The sequence below is a fragment of the Chelmon rostratus genome, chromosome 10 (assembly GCF_017976325.1).
Source record: "Chelmon rostratus isolate fCheRos1 chromosome 10, fCheRos1.pri, whole genome shotgun sequence".
NCBI classification, from domain to species: Eukaryota; Metazoa; Chordata; class Actinopteri; order Chaetodontiformes; family Chaetodontidae; genus Chelmon; species Chelmon rostratus.
The window spans coordinates 3,452,133-3,469,454 of NC_055667.1; the positions used below are offsets into that span (position 1 = coordinate 3,452,133).

At 42.6% G+C, this 17,322-nt stretch overlaps 1 protein-coding gene across 1 annotated transcript in view; it reads right to left on the minus strand.

The window, feature by feature from the left end:
* Positions 1-6,067: 6,067 nt before the first annotated feature.
* LOC121613266 (kelch domain-containing protein 8B-like) overlaps positions 6,068-17,322 on the minus strand; it is a 124,467-nt gene continuing 113,212 nt past the window's right edge. The window contains exon 5 of the mRNA XM_041946594.1: positions 6,068-6,264. Within this exon, the coding sequence (XP_041802528.1) occupies positions 6,068-6,264 (197 nt within the window). The remainder of the gene's footprint in view (positions 6,265-17,322) is intronic.

Here is a 17,322-nt window from a genome sequence, read left to right on the forward strand (position 1 = left end):
TAGGCGTCATTGGGCAGAAAATCCTTTCAGCACATTGAAATTCAAATAGGCTCCTCTTGGCTCTGTTTCCAAGCTTCAGAACATCTCGCCTGTGACAGGAGGACATTTCGGAGAGAGGGCTGTCCTACCGGCTCTTCTTAGCACTGCCACAATGCTGGAGACAGTAAAAAGTAAAAGCTTGATTCAGTGGCAGGAATTCCTGCAGAAAATCCCCTTGTGATAAATTTCCAATACACTGCTAACACACTTCCCGGCTCCATGCAGAGCTCTGGGCTCGTTATGGCCGATGCCACAGTGCTCATATCAACTAAGCAGAGTGATACAAGGCAGCAGCGAGAGACAGGAGGAGGGCTTTGTATTGTTCAATTGTTGCCTACTGCAGTTTTAAAGCTGCACAAATAAATATTCTATTCTAACAATCGGTCAGATGAAATTTGAAATGTGATATGGTTTGCTCATAGTGGATTTTAGCGTCTTTCAGCTCATTGTTTTGGTTTTATTTCTCTATTTCGGTTCAGTCTCACAGCTCCCATTTGTCCTCAAACCCACTTATACGATCACCTGACCAGCACCAATCAGCAGAGAGACAAGGTTAGCTAGTGAACATATGGAGCAGCTAAAGGGTCAGATATTTCCTCAGGAGTTGGTGGAGACCACAGAGCTAAAAGAGCACAAATACTGGACTCACATTCATTAGGTGGCCAGAAACATGACTCCTAATAACTGCCAAAGTGGCCCTGGTCTGCTGATTATGTAAAATAAGTGTTTGCTAACAAGTTCACCAGATCAACTTAAGGTGATGTGTCAGTGTTGTGCTCATAGCTAATGCAGCTTTAATATCCTGGGTGGCAAATTCAGCCTTGATTCCAATTCTAATCGAGGCACAAAAAATCCCCTGTGGCCCCATTAAAGAGGCATCGGCAGACCACCACAAACCGCAAACAGGGCCAATTAGAACTTTTTGTGCTCTAACTTTAAAACTTTAGTAAGGTAGATGCAAATACATTGCCCATTTTTCTTAACCTTATCCACGCTCACACACACACAAACACTCACAAGCTGCAGCTGACTGTAGTGTGGGCTAATAAGTTGAGACAGCAGTGATCATGAGCTGGCATCCTGTGGGCCTCATCCGGTCCGCAGAATATTAATGAATTCAGAAAATGTGGATATCTAACATTAATCACCAGTCCATCCTGAAAGTGATCGTCAATTAGCTCGCCATAATTCTTAGTTCACCTCTTCCACAGAATCATATTATTCAACCCCATGGACCCACCATCAAACTGCCCAGGCTGGCCCTTCCCTGGAGCTGACAGCAGCACACTGGCTGGACTACAGGTGGTAACTCCAGAGTGATCACTGAGCACAGCTATGTCGCCTTCCAGCTGCGATGCAGATGATCACGGCCACTGCTAACAATACTTGTGATCCATCCGAAGCGCTGCAGCACGTTTCAAAGAATACGTAATCCCTTTTTGACAGAAGCTGCGTCAAGCTGCACAGAGCAGGAGGAGCCAGGCAGGAAGTCACAGGAGCGGCATAGAGAATCTGGGCATTTTTCAAAATAAAACACCCTGTGCGGACTACCAGTCGTATATCAGCCACACAGCTGGTGGAATCTCTGGGTAAACTGTCTGTTAGATGCAAGAGGCATCAATCGATTGGTAGCTGAACTGTGGGTTCTGTACTGAGCACTGACTGCCCCTGATGGTCTGAGAGCATTTTCTACTTAAGTATGTAGTTACCATTATGAATTTTCCATGTTCACACTGATACAGGCTAATAGTAACAATAATTTTGCAACAAAGTGAAATATGCAACAATAATTGGCTAATTAGGCTGAAATGGATTTTTATTTTGTTATTATTACATATATATACATATAGAAATTGTTTTGATAGTCTGGTCGCACAGTGTGTGCTGAGAAGAATTCTGGCCTGTAGAAAAATGTAGTTGAGGATCCCTTGAGTCGAGGGTCACAGCAGAGCTGTTCATTGACAAAGTGATGTCTGTGTTCTCGCCAAGCTTTTGTAATTGCCGGCAGATTAAACTATGTGACTGAGTGACTGAGACTGACTGCATTCTTGCAGGCATGCATCCAGGCTTGCAGATCCGTGCTCGGCTCAGTGTGTGCGGGTATGCGCGCATACGATACGAGTGTGTGGCTTGTACCTAACACACTCAATTAGGTGCACACAAAGCAGCCCCAGAAATAACCAACTGTCAGCTGGCATCTCATCTGAGCTCCAGCAGCTTCAGCGCTCTCTCACAGCAATAGACGTCTGACTCTGTTGACGAGGTCTGCCAGGGTGCAGACTAGAAAGACAATGACATAGGACAGCAAGATGGTGAAAAGAGTGTTTTCGTTTGGGTCTTTGTAAGAAAAAATGCTGATTTTGGGGACCAGAGCTAGCTCTCTCTTCTTGTATAGCTCTTATCTGTGTCTACAACTTATCCACCACCTTCTTCTCTTTCCCCTCTTTGTGTGTATGAATGTGTGTGAGTCTCTATAAATAGAAATCCCTGTATTGGGAGATATAGTGGTTAATTTCATGCTATTTCTCATGCAACGTTACTTCACTCAGTTATTTAAAGTAGTTTGAAGCCAAGAATGTTGTCTCTAAATGATGCACTGTGCAAAAAGGGTGCAGCAGTGCACCTCAGCTCTGTGTGCTAGAGTAGTAAAGTAGACCATTATCTGTGAATTCTCTGATCATATCTGACGATTCACACCAGCTTTCCAACTGGGAGTCTCGCTCCCATTCATCTTGCTGTGGCACACCCTGCCGTAAATCACCTGGTTATCAAATAAAAAACTGAAAGAATCCTCAAATTTTATCATGGCTATTATCATTACCTGTATTCTCCAGGAAGCTGGCAGACCAGCAATGCAAATTTTAGTAAAAGTGCAACTAAGTGCATCAGCTACATTAAATGGAAAATGGCTTTCACACGCTGAATAGAGCCAGTCTTCTTCAATCTTTACTGTATTATCTCAATAAACTGTTGGAGCCCATCATTTTTTCAGCTGTTTTTTTAGAGTTACATCATATTAACTCTGAATGGCTGGACTGATGACTGACTCTTCTTCAAGTGCACATTCAAAAATGCTACCAATGTGGCAGGATAGGAAGACCAACATAGGCCGCATGCCAAATGGTACACACTGCACTGGGTAATTCCTTTATTTCCTGCCCGACCTCGTCTGCTATCCACAGGTCACTGAGTCTGTCACAAGACATTCTGCAGTCTAGCTCCCTCCATCATCTCTTCTACGCAACGCCTCACCTCAGCCCAAACAAAACCAAAATAAACCTCCTCCAGAAGTCTGTCTTTTTAGTATCGACTGCACAGCCCATCAGTTACAGTGTTTGCACTGTAGGAATGAATGCAGCTCTGAAGGTTTTGGAGCAGATGTAGTCAGCAGCAGTTATGTTGTGTCTACACATCCCGAACAAATCAAAGCATGGATCTGTGTATTCAGTATGTCGCACATACAGTTTTTACATAACAAGGCTAGCAGTGTTGAGCAGTAGTTAGATAGTTACTTATCCCAGTTACTGTAAGGGCCGTCCACACCAAGAACGACAATGACAAAACATGTCGTTTTAAAAATCGTTCTAACTCAGGTGGATGGCGGAGTCAGCACTATAACAGCAATGACAGTGGCAAACAATACCGTTCGGATCATTTTTATTGCAATTTAATGAACGACGTCAACGCTGAGATCCACCCAAACTTACAAGGAGCCATGTTCAACACGGCCGATGACGCTGCAGAGACTCGTCATTGAGGCCTCAAAAAAAATACACCCATTTGATAAAACAGCCTTTGCAACAACATTATCCAGATGAAGGACATCTGGGGTGCAACGGGGCTCACCCATCAATGGTAAGTGTTGATATTATTATGAATCGAAATGAGGACACTTGGCTACGGTGGTATACAACTTATTAAACCAATTTCACAAACCCATCTCTTCTGGTTTTCTTTTAGTTTCTCTGCACGACACACAGCAGGAGCAGGTCATCAGTGGATGACACAGCTGTTGTTTGGTTTGAACGTTATCATTTATCGGTGAGAGGTCTCACACGGTTATCGTTACTGTTACAGTTGTCATTCTTGGCGAGGACGGCCCTTTTACTTTGAACTAACTCAGAGTTTGATGGAAAGCTGACGTCAGTTTAGTCTCATGTGGACAGACTGCTATGGAACACGTTAGCTCAGCGCAGGAGCTGAATGTGTTAGAAGGTGGGTAGTTTTTTGCCAAAACATTACATGTGTTTCTACATGTGATGTGACATGTGGGTGTGGAGGTTGTTTAAAGGCACTGTTGATGGAGCTGGGCTGAGTAACTTAATGCAAACAATGCTTGTACAACGCAAGTACTGGTGAATAATTAGTAAAGTAATATAATATCCTATTGAATGAGTAATGGATCAGATTTGTCAACTAACTCTTCCAACACTACTGCTAAGTACACTACATCTTGATATGATCATATTGATTGTTTGGGATATACTGAACATACAGACCAGTGGTGGAAAAATTGAATAAGCAGCAGGATTGAATAAGAAGCTTCTTTGGACACTTTGATATGTTTTGCTCTGCGAGCTAAGCACAGCTCTTAAGCCACTGACTATTGTATGCTCAAGACAGATTTTGGTGGAGAATTCCTATAAATACACAATAACAGCACCTCTGTTTACGCAAGTAGAAAAGCTCCTATGATCATGGTAGCCTGACTGCACTACAGTCCGATCCTTTTGACTACTGTGCAGAAAATTATATATTCCTGGGAAGTGCTGAACTACTATAATCACAATCCTGAAAATGAAACTCAAATGTGTACATACTGCATGATTTTGTGCTATTTTTAACATTCTCATCCTTCTAAAACCATGCAAAAACCTAGAGTTACAAAGTTACTTCAAAAAGTTGCCCAGGTATCATTACCTTAAGATACTCTTCCTATCTATCCATCATCTGGCCGACATCAAGTTGAGGTAAAGAATACAATGCACACGGCTTTCAATCAGAAAACTCAAGGAGAACGTAATATGTCAGGAAGTTGATGTTCAGATTATCATTTGTCTGTCTGGATGCTTCAGTGCAGCAGGTACGAGTAACTTTGCATTCACTCCACGAGCAACTGCATCCCTGTGCTACAACGTAAAGGATTGTTTGGGCTTGGTGATTGATCGCTGTGGTGCTAATGTTGCAGCAGAGGCGGACAGATGTGTCGCAAAGCAAGGTGTTGAACCACAGTCAACTCTTCTGCCACTAGAAATAAAGGAAACACAGTGACTGTGGTCAACATCGGCCAGCGTTTCACTGTCGCTGAGAATGGATGGACCTCTGACTCGCAGTTGCTCGAGTTGCTTGCAGTGTGAACGCACGTTAAGGGCCACTGTTGTTGACACGGCGGTAGCGGTTGCTAGCAGCGCTAACTTTCACACATACACAACACTGCAATAAAAAGAGGAGAACCGAAACAGACATTCACACTCCCAGCACGTCACCGTCTAAAACTCAGCTGTCGTTTCTAAGGTCATAGAAAAGCGTCCGAGCTTGCTGACGCAGCAGCAGGGGAGAGCGACGCTGCCGCGAGAGATACAGATATGGCCCTATGTTCCTTTAATATCCAGAAAAGTACCCTGCTTTTATTCTGAAAAATGCTCAACAGTTCAAAGGCGTGTTGTTTCTTCAGACACTGTGTGTGTCTGCTTTTGTTTTTTTTGCTCTTTTTTTTTTGTCTTCCTCTGATTTCCCCGATGTAGAAAAGCCGTCAGCAGTCGGATTTAATGTCCTTTATCTTTGTCCAGCTCTGTCACACACAGGCTGTCTTTGCTGCCCCCATGTTCAAATGCTTGTTAAATGTGAAAAAGAGTTTCTTCCCCGTGTTCGGGAGGAATCCAGTTGGACGTAAAGGTAGAAAAGTATCTAAGTGTGATCTGTGGATCCATTTTTTTGTCTGTGTTGATGCACATACCTACATGAACAGAATATCAATGCCGGTTTGCATTTATTCCCGTAAGTGTGTTGGTGTGTGTGTGTGCACGTGTCACACTGTTTCTGGTAAGCACAGGGCTTCCACAGCATCACTGGGTCCCTGGGCGACTCCGCCAATGACAAAGAGCATGCTGGTTGTCTGCAGCAGGGCAGAGGAGCAGCGTGCCGTGGGCATGGGTGCGACGTACTCCCAGCGGCGCTTCACCGGGTTGTAGCTCTCCACCGTGCCAAGAGGCGCTGGCTCATTACCTGCAAAATGGAGAGTAGCATGTTATAATGACAGTAATTATGTTTCTGATTCAGCATTACCCAGATCAGTTTGGAAAACAACTGCAAGTGCAAATTCACAGTTGATATAATTATGTTCCTTTCTTTTTTTGTGGAAGCAAATTATACAAAACCAAAATCCATGACTGGATTTAGGTATTTCTATTATGCTGTTGTGCCTGCGAGGTTTGGGAGATTGTATCAGGGTGGCCGTGCCCCCTCTGGTCACCCCTTGACCGCCCCAGTGACTAAAACAATCGCTTCTGCTTGACATTCTGCATGTGCAGGTCTGAATTTTACATCTTGAACATGAGTGTCTCTGAAAGGGGAACTCAGAGCGCAGAAATTCAGAAACTCGGGTAAATCGGGTAAAATTAGTCAGTGCTTTATGGATTTTTTGACATTAAGAATCCAACAGTGATTAAGTATGCAGCTGTTCATGAGATTCAAACCTTTATAGCCACTAATTACTTCCATAGTGGACAGACAGACAGACACACACACACATCATTGATCATTGAAACACCTCTCATCAGACACTTCTCGTCTAAAAGGAAAACATGTTGCCATAATCTGACACACATACCACCTTCAGGGCAGGTGTGACACACATGTAGCTGAACCTGTGGCAGTAGAATGAACTTAGGAACTCAGTTACACGAGCACTGAGAGTTAATATACACAGACGAAAACAAACACACCAAATCCAATATAACACCTCCTACAGCTGCGATGAAGAATCCCAATGACTCCATTTCCCCCTGGACTAAAAGAGTATCTGAGTATCAATACAATAATCTGTCTTTTGCTAAAAGAGCTTTTGTCTGCTGCTTTATGGGGAAGGTTGTTCCACCAGAGCATGAGGTAAAGTGGAGATAGTCGTGGCTCACTGTAGAAAACTGTTGTCTCATTTTAGAATACACTGATCAGTGGGTGGCTGTTTTCCACAGCCGTTCCCTGAGCTTTCTGGTGCATTTAGCATCTTTTGGCCCACTCTTCATCCTCACCGTTCTCATCAGTGCTGTTCCCAGATGCTACAAAACCCACCATGTGCCAGTGTCCAGCACCAAACAGCAGACAAAGTAAGGGACTCGTTGGTTAACACGATGGAGCATTTAGCAGCTAAAGAGGCACATTCTTCACAAGCTGTGTTTCTGACAGCCTGATGACCGTAAGTTCATATACAGTCTCCTTCAAGCTCTGTTTTGGTCTCTGACTCCATATAAATGCTAATGTTGCTCCATGTTTGCTGGATGGCAACTGCCTGCTTGTCATTACTCTGTAAGGTGGTATTATATTCATTGTTGTGTTTAAAACTTGTTGTGCTGCTCCAAAGGGACCAAAAAAATCAATGAATACAGGTTTAAATCTTTCATGAGCTGTGCTTGCCACGTCTGATTTATGTTGAAGATTCCCCTTGTGTGTTGTCATAGTCTGTTTTTGTCACGTCCTGTTTTATTTTGAAGGTTCAAGTTATGTTTCTTTGTTTGATTTACTTCCTGTGTTTTCCTGCCCTTGTGATTGTTTGATCATTTTCACCTGTGTGATATTAGTTGTCCTCCCTTGTGTATTTAAGTCCATGTCTTCCCCCCAGTCTTTGTCAGGTCGTTGTCTACGTTACCTGCCATTGCCCGAAAAACCCTTGTCTTAGCCATATGCCTGTTAGCTTATTCCTTTGTGTTGTCTTTGTTCATGTCCAGGCCATGTTCATGTAAGTGTTTTCCAGTCTTGTCTTTGTTTATGTTTCCTTGCCGTGCCATGTTTCATGTAAGTGTTTGTCCAGTATCATTTAGTGTTGTCTGCGTTACCCTTGTTGTCCTTTGAAACTTTGCCATTGCCCTACGCCATGTTTTATGTCAGTGTGTTCCTTGTGTTATCTTCATGTCCATGCCTCTTTTCATGTCAGTGTTTTTCTTTGGTTTGTCTTTGTTCATGTTCGTGTCACGTTTCATGTGAGTTTTTCTTGGTGTTGTCTTTGTTGTCTTTGCTGCGTTCTTGTAAATGTTTGTCCAGCGTCCTTAGTGTTGTCTATGTTCCCTAACCATGCCACTGCCCATGTAAGTGTGTTTCTTGCCATGTCATTGTCCATGTTAGTGTGTCTTTGTCTTTAGCCATGTCACAGCCCTAGAAAGTGTTTCTTGTATTGTCTTTGTCATTAGCCACACCACTATCCATGTTGTCATTGTCAAGCCATGTTTCTTGTTAGTGTTTTTCTAGTGTTGTCCCCCCCGACAAAATTTAAAAAAGCATGTTGTACTGATTCAGCGAAAATCTCCAGTATGCATTGGACCAGTCTACCTCGCCTACTGTATCCCACAGTGCAAAGCGAGGGAGTGATTACAGTAACCAGAGCCAAGCCAACAGGAAGATTTTTACGATTTGTGTGTTATTCCATCACTAAATTCACTCCTTTTTTAAGTTTTAAGGTAAGAAATCAGCTGTGTAGATTTTGAATGTTGGCAGTTTTACGAAAATTAATGATGAATCAAAAAAAGTGCTCCAACGTTTTTGGAGTAGAGCTGCTCCATAAGCATCTGCAGGTGTTATTTTTTAACATTACATAAGTTTTGACGTACTTTATTAAAATTATGCAGCTATTGGCAAGTTGGAAAATATTTGCAATATGACCAAACCAGCCTGAGCATTAATCCGTACAAAGATACCATCAGTCAAGTTCTCCACTTTCCAAAAAAAAAACCAGAAACTGGCTAATCCTGCCCAGCAGACTGAAGATGATCAGTTTCATACTGCATCCTATGAAAAATAGTAGTACAATACATGCATGTAGTATACACTGCAAACTGCGTTTGTCAGTAGTAAGTAGAAGGCAGTTCGGAATACAGCGAGTGTGAATGAACTGTACGACACGAGAACTCAACACTAAAATGAACGATTTTGTTCACAAACTCAGCTGTCTGTCATCAGGGAAAAGAAACACAATGACTGTATTATATGCAGCATTGTGTCGTACTGTTATTCGTCACGTAAAAATCATTCTATTTCATCGGTGTGGTTCCCAGTAGTGTCGGATCACTCCTTCTCTGTGGCTGCCTGCCTGCCTGCAGCGCTGTGTACACAGCTAAAACAACTACAAGAGCCATAATTCACGTCAGCTACAGACTACAGTTTAAAGGGACATTCTGCAGTCTCTGATGCAGCCAACGGAGAGCCGGAGCAGTGCTCGTCTGCAGCACCGCCACAATCAGTATGCAGTATGTTGTCAAAATGTGATACATTACATATTACTAATTACTGACATCTAAAAGTAATATGTAACTTTACAATGCCGTTTTGCTGACAACCTTCATCAGACATATTTTTTATACTCGCACATCTCATGCAACAGATGCGCTCAAATTTTTATCTTTACAGCTATGCAGGCTCGCATTTCAGGTGTATCACACAGGTGTTAAGTGTTTATTTATGCTTTAAGTGTGTTTTTTGGACAATACGCATGTAAACGCAAGGTCCATGCACAAGAAAAAGAAAATATATATGTACAACCCACAAACACACACACACACACACACAGTATGCAGGTTTATGGTTTATAGTTTTAACCATTAGTGAGGTGACACAGGTTTTCAGTCCTCGTCTGGTGTGTATGATTAAAGTGTTGACATCACTGATTGCAACTGAATGCCTGATAGCTGACATTACCACGTTATATGATAGAGATAATATAATATTGCCAAAATCTTATTAGTAATGTCTTATCTTTGTAAATGCTGGAAGTAATATATTAATTTAGCACCTTAATTTTACTGCAGGTTTCATCCAATTTTGGGGGCAAACAGGACAACTGCTCATAATTCAGGACTGTCCTGAATTTCTTGAGATGTCTGGGTACCAAATGTATTTGTCTTAATGTAAAAGATGTCACAAAGATGTTGGTTGAACTTCTGCTTTCAGGTCATTTAGAGAGTATAATCCAGAGGTGAGTTTATATGCAAATGTTGCAGGATATTAGTGGATTTAGTATGTGCTCCAGGAGAGGCTGACGCTAATAGGTTTTCAACAGAATTACAATATCTCTAAACTACAAAGCCGGGGGGCTTATTTAAGCATTTAGATTGAATTCTATCCACGACATGTTCAGTCTCACCAAGGATTCCTCAGCTTTCTAAGGTCCGCTGTGATCTCCTTTTTTCTCCCTCTGCATCGCACCCCCCCCCCCCCACTCTCCTTCTCTTCCACCTCAGGTGCAATGCTCACTGTCATTATACATCAGCCTGCACTAAGTTGTTACCGTTTCCATGGAGACCCACATCACAGCATGTCCCCAAATGATATGGAATGGTGGGTGTATGGTGTGTGTGTGTGTGTGTGGGGGGGGGGGGGTTGCCTGTGAGGACTATTATCATCATTTTGTTGGAAGAACAAAGTGACAGTGCCGAGTCGGCCTTTTCAAAGCTGCTCAGGCCTCGGCCTCCTTCATCATTTTTTGTGAAGACACACACGAACCAACACCCGTGACTGTGCGCACACACACACACACACACACACACACACACACACGGAGCACAGACACATACTCCATGCTGCTCTCGGTGCTCAAAGGCTTCCTGTCATTGCTTTGATTCATGTCCAACAGACGTCATGCCAATTCTGCTCCTTTCTCCTTTTGACCTCCATTCCTCTCCTCTTTACTCCCATCCCTCTTTTGCGTTATCTCCTTTGCCTATTCTTGTCTTTCTCCATTAAATTCATTCTTCAATCTCTGTCCTTTTTTAAAAAATCCCTCATTTCCCTAACCCTCTATTTGTAATCCTTTCTCAGAAACTATTTTCTTCTACTTTATCGCTCTTAAACCCTGTATCTGTCCTCCTCCCCCTAATGTGTTCACCTCGAGTCGTCCCCACTAAACCTCTTCCTTTCAACTCTCCTGCTCTCTTTTTTGCTTCACTTCTTCCTCTTTGATGCCTCTTGACTCAGATTGTCGTCCTTTCTTCTGCTTCTGTCATCCCTCCAGCTCCAACCCTGCGTTGCATTGTTCTTCGTTCTTTTCCTCTCCTCGAGAGAGCTTTCCTCTCTTCCCTCTTCTCGCCTCCTTGCTGTTTGCCAGTCACACCGGAATACATGCGGCGCAGACCTGCCGGGACACATCTGCTGCAGCGTGCCGCAGCAGAGCGCGACCATTATAATTCACTGAAGCTGCTGCACTGGCCACAGAAGCGGTGCGCACTGCTCGTTGCTATTTTTGCACCTTAGGCCTATTTTTTTTCTCTATGTGCAGCTATGCAGCCCCCCAATGAAAAACTACATAGAACTGTGTCAAAAATGCGTACAGCCTGTTCAAAAATGCTTAAAATAAATTCCTCATTTTACCAGAGGCTGCCCAATGCAACAACCTTGTGGTGTTTTCATATTCCATATCAAAATAAATCAAACTGTAATGTGTATTTGTCATTTTAAGTAGAGGGACACATATTTATTAACTGTGCAAGACACCAAAAACACACAGGTCCTTCCTGACAGTCAGCTAGTATTGCATAAACCTACCCTAAATAGTCAAGAGATGAGCACTGATGCCTTCAAAGTACCATCACTATATATATTACATTATATAATATATAAAACCATCTAGTTAATTAATTCAGTACCAGTTAATACAACCTAGACTTCCATACTGTATAATTAACTGCATTATCATGTTAGGCTGGCACGTAAGCACACGCTACAAGGGTAAAAACTCCACTCCACCTAGCCCTACATGACGTGTCTGTGGCCCATGTGCGAAAGATTTCTGCAGACAAAAATAAAGTTTTGTCATGTTGAAGTCATCTTTTAACACCAGTTCTGCTGCATCAGTTTTGATCATTCTAAATTGCAGCAGTATCCCTTTAAGTCTAATTTAAGCAACTGTGTTCTTCAAGGTGTGCATTCTCTGTAAAACAATGATTCTGTGTATATACTAACTGGAAAAACAGTCTACTGTGAACATTAGTATGTACTGTATGCAATTATCAGCCAGTAGGCTAGGATCGGCTCCATCACCACACCACTCTCCAAAGGAAAAGTAGGTATAGATAATGAGTTGATTAAATGGACATATACAGTGTGTATGTATGACTTGTACCATGAGCTCTTGTTAAATTTTAAGGCGCTGACATCAAAAATGACCTTTGCTGTCGATTTTTCAGAAAGACTGTTGAGTGACTTTTCATCTTGAGGAGAATTATTACTTTCATGCTCCTTCAATATCATTTCTATGTGCTTTTCAAGCTTGGTCTCCCCATTTTATCCCTTTTCAGACAATGCTACTCACCTACTGTACTTTCTGAGTCAAAGATTTATTAAAGACAGGTTTTTATCAGTGAAGAGGTAAAAGCTGGGCACGGACCTTAATAGTGTTGAAACCTAGAAGACTAGACCCCCACACACGCTATTTCTGTTACACTGTATGTATATCAATGCTGTAGACTATGATTAGGGTTTAAGCGAGGCTAAGCAACCCTCGAAATACAAACAAAACACATTTTTTCAGGTCTTTCTATAATGAAAACAGAAATAAAGATTCATCCCAAATTTCTCTTGCTAATTCATGGATATGTTTGCTTGGTAGAGTCGAAAAAGCAGAGGGAAAAAGCTAAATTTGGATGTCATGTTGGATGGAGAGATTGGTTGAAGAGAGAGCTGGAGGTGGGTGAACCTCATTAGAGTGAGATGAACTGTGACTTTGCACAGAGAACTTGTTTTGTGGCAGTTCGTTCAATAGCTGGGGTACGTCAATCAGGAGCAAAGTGTCCGATCAATCAGTCTCCTGCCATCTTTACAAGAGGCCAAGACACAGAGGAGGCTAAATTTGAAGCCGATGTTGGATAAACTGGGGTAGTATTTAAAGAAAAAAAGAAATTCTCTGAGAACAGCAGTGAAAAACAGGAGTGAAAAAGGGAGTTACTCAAGATAGCTGCCTGAACTAGCTTGACTTCATTAATCATGATGAAAACAATTTGATCAGAAGGCAAATGATGAAGCTCCTTGAACACCACACCCTGTATGATCCTGTATGTTAAGATGATATGACTGCACAGTATTTCTCTGAGTGATAACAGCCTCAGACAACATTTCATGCAATTCACAAAGCTTAACTCATTTTGCATCTGCTGCAGCCTGTACCTTTTCATTTGCAGCTCCGATATCAGTTTTATCCTCCACTGTCTCCATCTCTCACTGTTACCTTTTCTGCAGCTAACAAGTGTTTATTTTGCCTTTCATGTTCACCTCTCTGCGACCTCCTGTTGCGCCTGTTTTCAGAGAGCGAGACAATAGCACAGCACGTTGGGTCAAACAGTCGCCACAACAAACCTGCAGCGGAGTTTGTGCTAATGTTTGATCTGTGCTGGAAAACGCGTCATTACATGCTCTCTTTTCACCACTTATCATATTTTAGCAGGTAATGCACGCCACTCGTCTGTGGCCTTCTTGCTTGTTTCCTCTCGTTCTCTGTGACTAACGTTTGTGGAAGAAACACATGTTCTCAGTGATCAAAGTGCTGCTCGGCTTGCCGCAGCACGGGGAGACACAGCTGTACACCTGCTCCCAGCACTCTGCTGAGGGACAAAACGAGCGAAGCGCTGCTCAGTGCAAGCCTGGCTCTCCTCCACACCATCACACCGTGCATTAGCAGGGTTCGGGTCAGCCGCTGCTCTGTCCCAGCTGGCCGCCGGTCGTGGATCTACAGTCAGAGGTTAACCTGTGGACAGTCACAGACAAGCTGCAGCTCAGGCTAGCTGTGCTGCTACAGGAGCCTTTAATGCCAGCAGTCTCAGGAGGGGCTGGAGGACGAAGTTCAACACCGGACAGATGGACTTTGACTGGTCGCTGGCAGCCATCATCAGACCCAGGGCCAGTCATCATCCTCCCCGCTGTGCTCACAGGGCTTCACTCGGTGCTTCAAAGCAGACCGACACGCTTGTGGTCTTTCTTTAATTGTAGCTCAGTGGAGTTTTTCACAAAGCCGAATGGCATTAACAGTCTCACTAGCTCTACAATGATTGGCTGACAGGTGACCAGTCATGTGAATGTGAAATGAAACACAGGAGCACAACAAGGAACGTAGATAAATAGATTTCATTGCAATTTGTTTAATGTTGTCTTAATAAACTGAGTTTTATTATTATTATTAGCATTATTGTTTGAGTCAATTTATGCCTTTATCAGACAGAAGAGCGGCATTGCTGCTTACATCCTAGCATAGCTGGACTCTAATCATTAGACTACACTTCAGTGCAGCTTGTATAGTGGTGATCAGTATAATAAGTTTTCAACAAGATGCTTTCAACTGCACCGACTTGCAGTCTGATGCAGTCATCAGTTAGCCTAACTCTAATGTCTATCTACAGTTAAAACTTAAATTCTTATACACCACGCTGCCTCATCTTATTTTCCTTTATTCATAGTTGTTGTTCTCAGTTTCAAGTACCTGGGTGTTCACCTCAATAATAAACTGGACTGGTCCCACAACACCGACGCCGTGTACAAGAGGGGCCAGAGTCCTTCAGGGTGTGAAGACCCCTGCTCAGGACTTTTTATGACTCTGTTGTAGCCTCTGCCATCCTCTACGCTGTCAAAAAAATAACATAATTTAATTTAGAGACACAATAACAGCCATAGGGACAAAAACTAAAAAGCTTTGACCCTGACTCCGAATCTACACCATCGCTGCTGGTTGGTGTAAACTTTCAGAATACTTGGCTACCTCACGACCACACAAGTCAAATCCCAAAATGTCCCGATAAGGCTGGCGGGATGTGGACAAGAACGCAGATTGAGAAAGGTCTTTGAGTGTAGAGTCCTGCAAATCATCAGCTGGATTCTATTTAACCTTTCCAGCCATCAAAATATGCTTCTAAAAGTTCAGTATCGTATTTTTCCATGACACTGCAGCAGCTGTCTGACTGAGAGTAGACCTCTCGTGACTTAGAATAACTGCCTTCAACTTTTCTCCAACCAAGGAGCTCGTTTTAGTTCTGAAACGCTTTGTGAACTACTCAAAGAGCAACAATGGAGTCAGGAGTGATACACCCCTCATCTTTAAAAGTTATTCAGCCAGTTACAGCTACTTTTTGTCTAAGGATGTTTTGTGAATACAGCCCCCGAACCACAATGTTTTTAACTTGAAATTAACATATAAATACCAATATTGTGTTTCACTAGCCTGTCATATCGTAATGTCATCTGCATCTCTGCTATCTACGAGCCATGGCACGGGGAATGCTGAAATGCCACTTCGCATTAACACAGAATAGCAGAATTACTCAGAACGTAGCTGTAGATATGGAGCCTGTCAAATACACAGGGATTTGCCTGCTGTTTTTCTTTTTTTTTCTTTTTTTTTGAGGGGGGGGGTTAAGCCACATTAAGTTGATATATTTTTATGTCTCTGTCATTGTGTTATTTCTGGCTTGTAGGCTTCCTTTAATAATATCATCCAATGTAATAGGCTTAAATGTTTTATGAGGGAATGAGTTATGTCATAAATGATGATGTTAAAACCATGTTAAAAAGGTTGAGAGGCACGGATGAAGAAAACAGCGTGTGAATGCATGACGTTTCAGTGCAGTAGGTGTATGATAAAGTATATGTGAGTGCTGTATTTGGTTCTGTGTGTGTGCATTTGCCTCCATAAGTGTGCGTGTGCACATTGGTGACAAATGATCTGTTAATGAAGTGATACGGCTGAGCACATAATTGAATCTCAAGTCAGTCATCTCTGACGAGTTGCATCTAATTACAAATTGCACGCAGACAGACGTTGTCGCGTTCTCTGCGAGCAGAGTCGGGCTGCAAAAAATAAAGAGGCAGTGACGGAGAGATGGACTGACCCAGGGTGTGGGCGGAGGTGGTGCAGACTGTCACGCTATAGTCACTCTAAAGGAAGCACGCACACTCACACATATTGATAAGACCTGAGGGGCTTCTCCATGCGCTTGAGATTTTTACATTTTACATGAACATGCTCCAGCACAGAGGAGCAAAAAAGAAAAACAAAGTGCTTCATTTCACCATGCAAGAAAGTGGCCACGAGCAGTGAATCAGTCAGCAGAGGACTCAACTGGTTTTTTGGGGGGTTTTTACTTCATTAAGCCTATTTTGAACTCGGTCTCTAACTGTGTATTAGCAAGCTTACTTAGCTTTACTTCAAGTTAAACCTCTATTTATTCAACAAGTCTCACTGAGATTAGGATCTCTTGCAGGAGAGACCTGAGGACAAATTACAATTATACATCACAATAAGAAAGTTCAGTTGCTGCAAATGAAAAATGGTATACAGAAAATAACAAAGGGCCTAATATTGATCCTTGTGGGACACTTTTATCAACCATCCAGGAATACAATTTGAAGCAGCTGTGAGCAGAATCATTAAACCAATTTGTTTTACCATATTTTCAGTATCAAAAGCCTTGGACAGACCTACAAGGAGTGCACACCAGTGCTGCTTTTTACTGAAGTGACTTAATTTATACTGTACATATGTAAAAGGTACATGTATCCTGGATGTGTGTTTGTTTATGTACCTGCAATACAGACACTCTTTGGTATCTGTGAATGTATTTTCCTCTGTTATTTCCCAAATCAAAAGGCAGAGGGCTGGAAATGTGCCATAAAGCAGCTATGACTCACAAGCCCAAAATATCCCCCATGGATTAGATGGCGAGCCAGCCTCACAGCCGACACTCGCACAGAGAAAAATAAAACATATCTACCTCTTTTCCTCTCGTTCCTCCTCACTCATTTTCAACTTGGCAAACATCACATCCATTTCCTTTTTGATTCTCATTCAGCTCTTTTCCTTTCTCTCTCTGTTGCCTGCTGAATTTCCATCTCTCATGATTGGTGCCCCCCCCCCTCTCACACATGTGTCAGGCCACATTACTGACTGTCAGTCTGAGCTGTGGACAGAGAGTATTAGGCCCACACGGGAGCACGTTACAAGACAAGGTGAGGCCTGAGATGTAAATAGCCATCTAAAGACGCTGCATTTTTAACATCTCTACATGACTGGTGATGCAACTGAGTGGAATAAATTTAGATAAG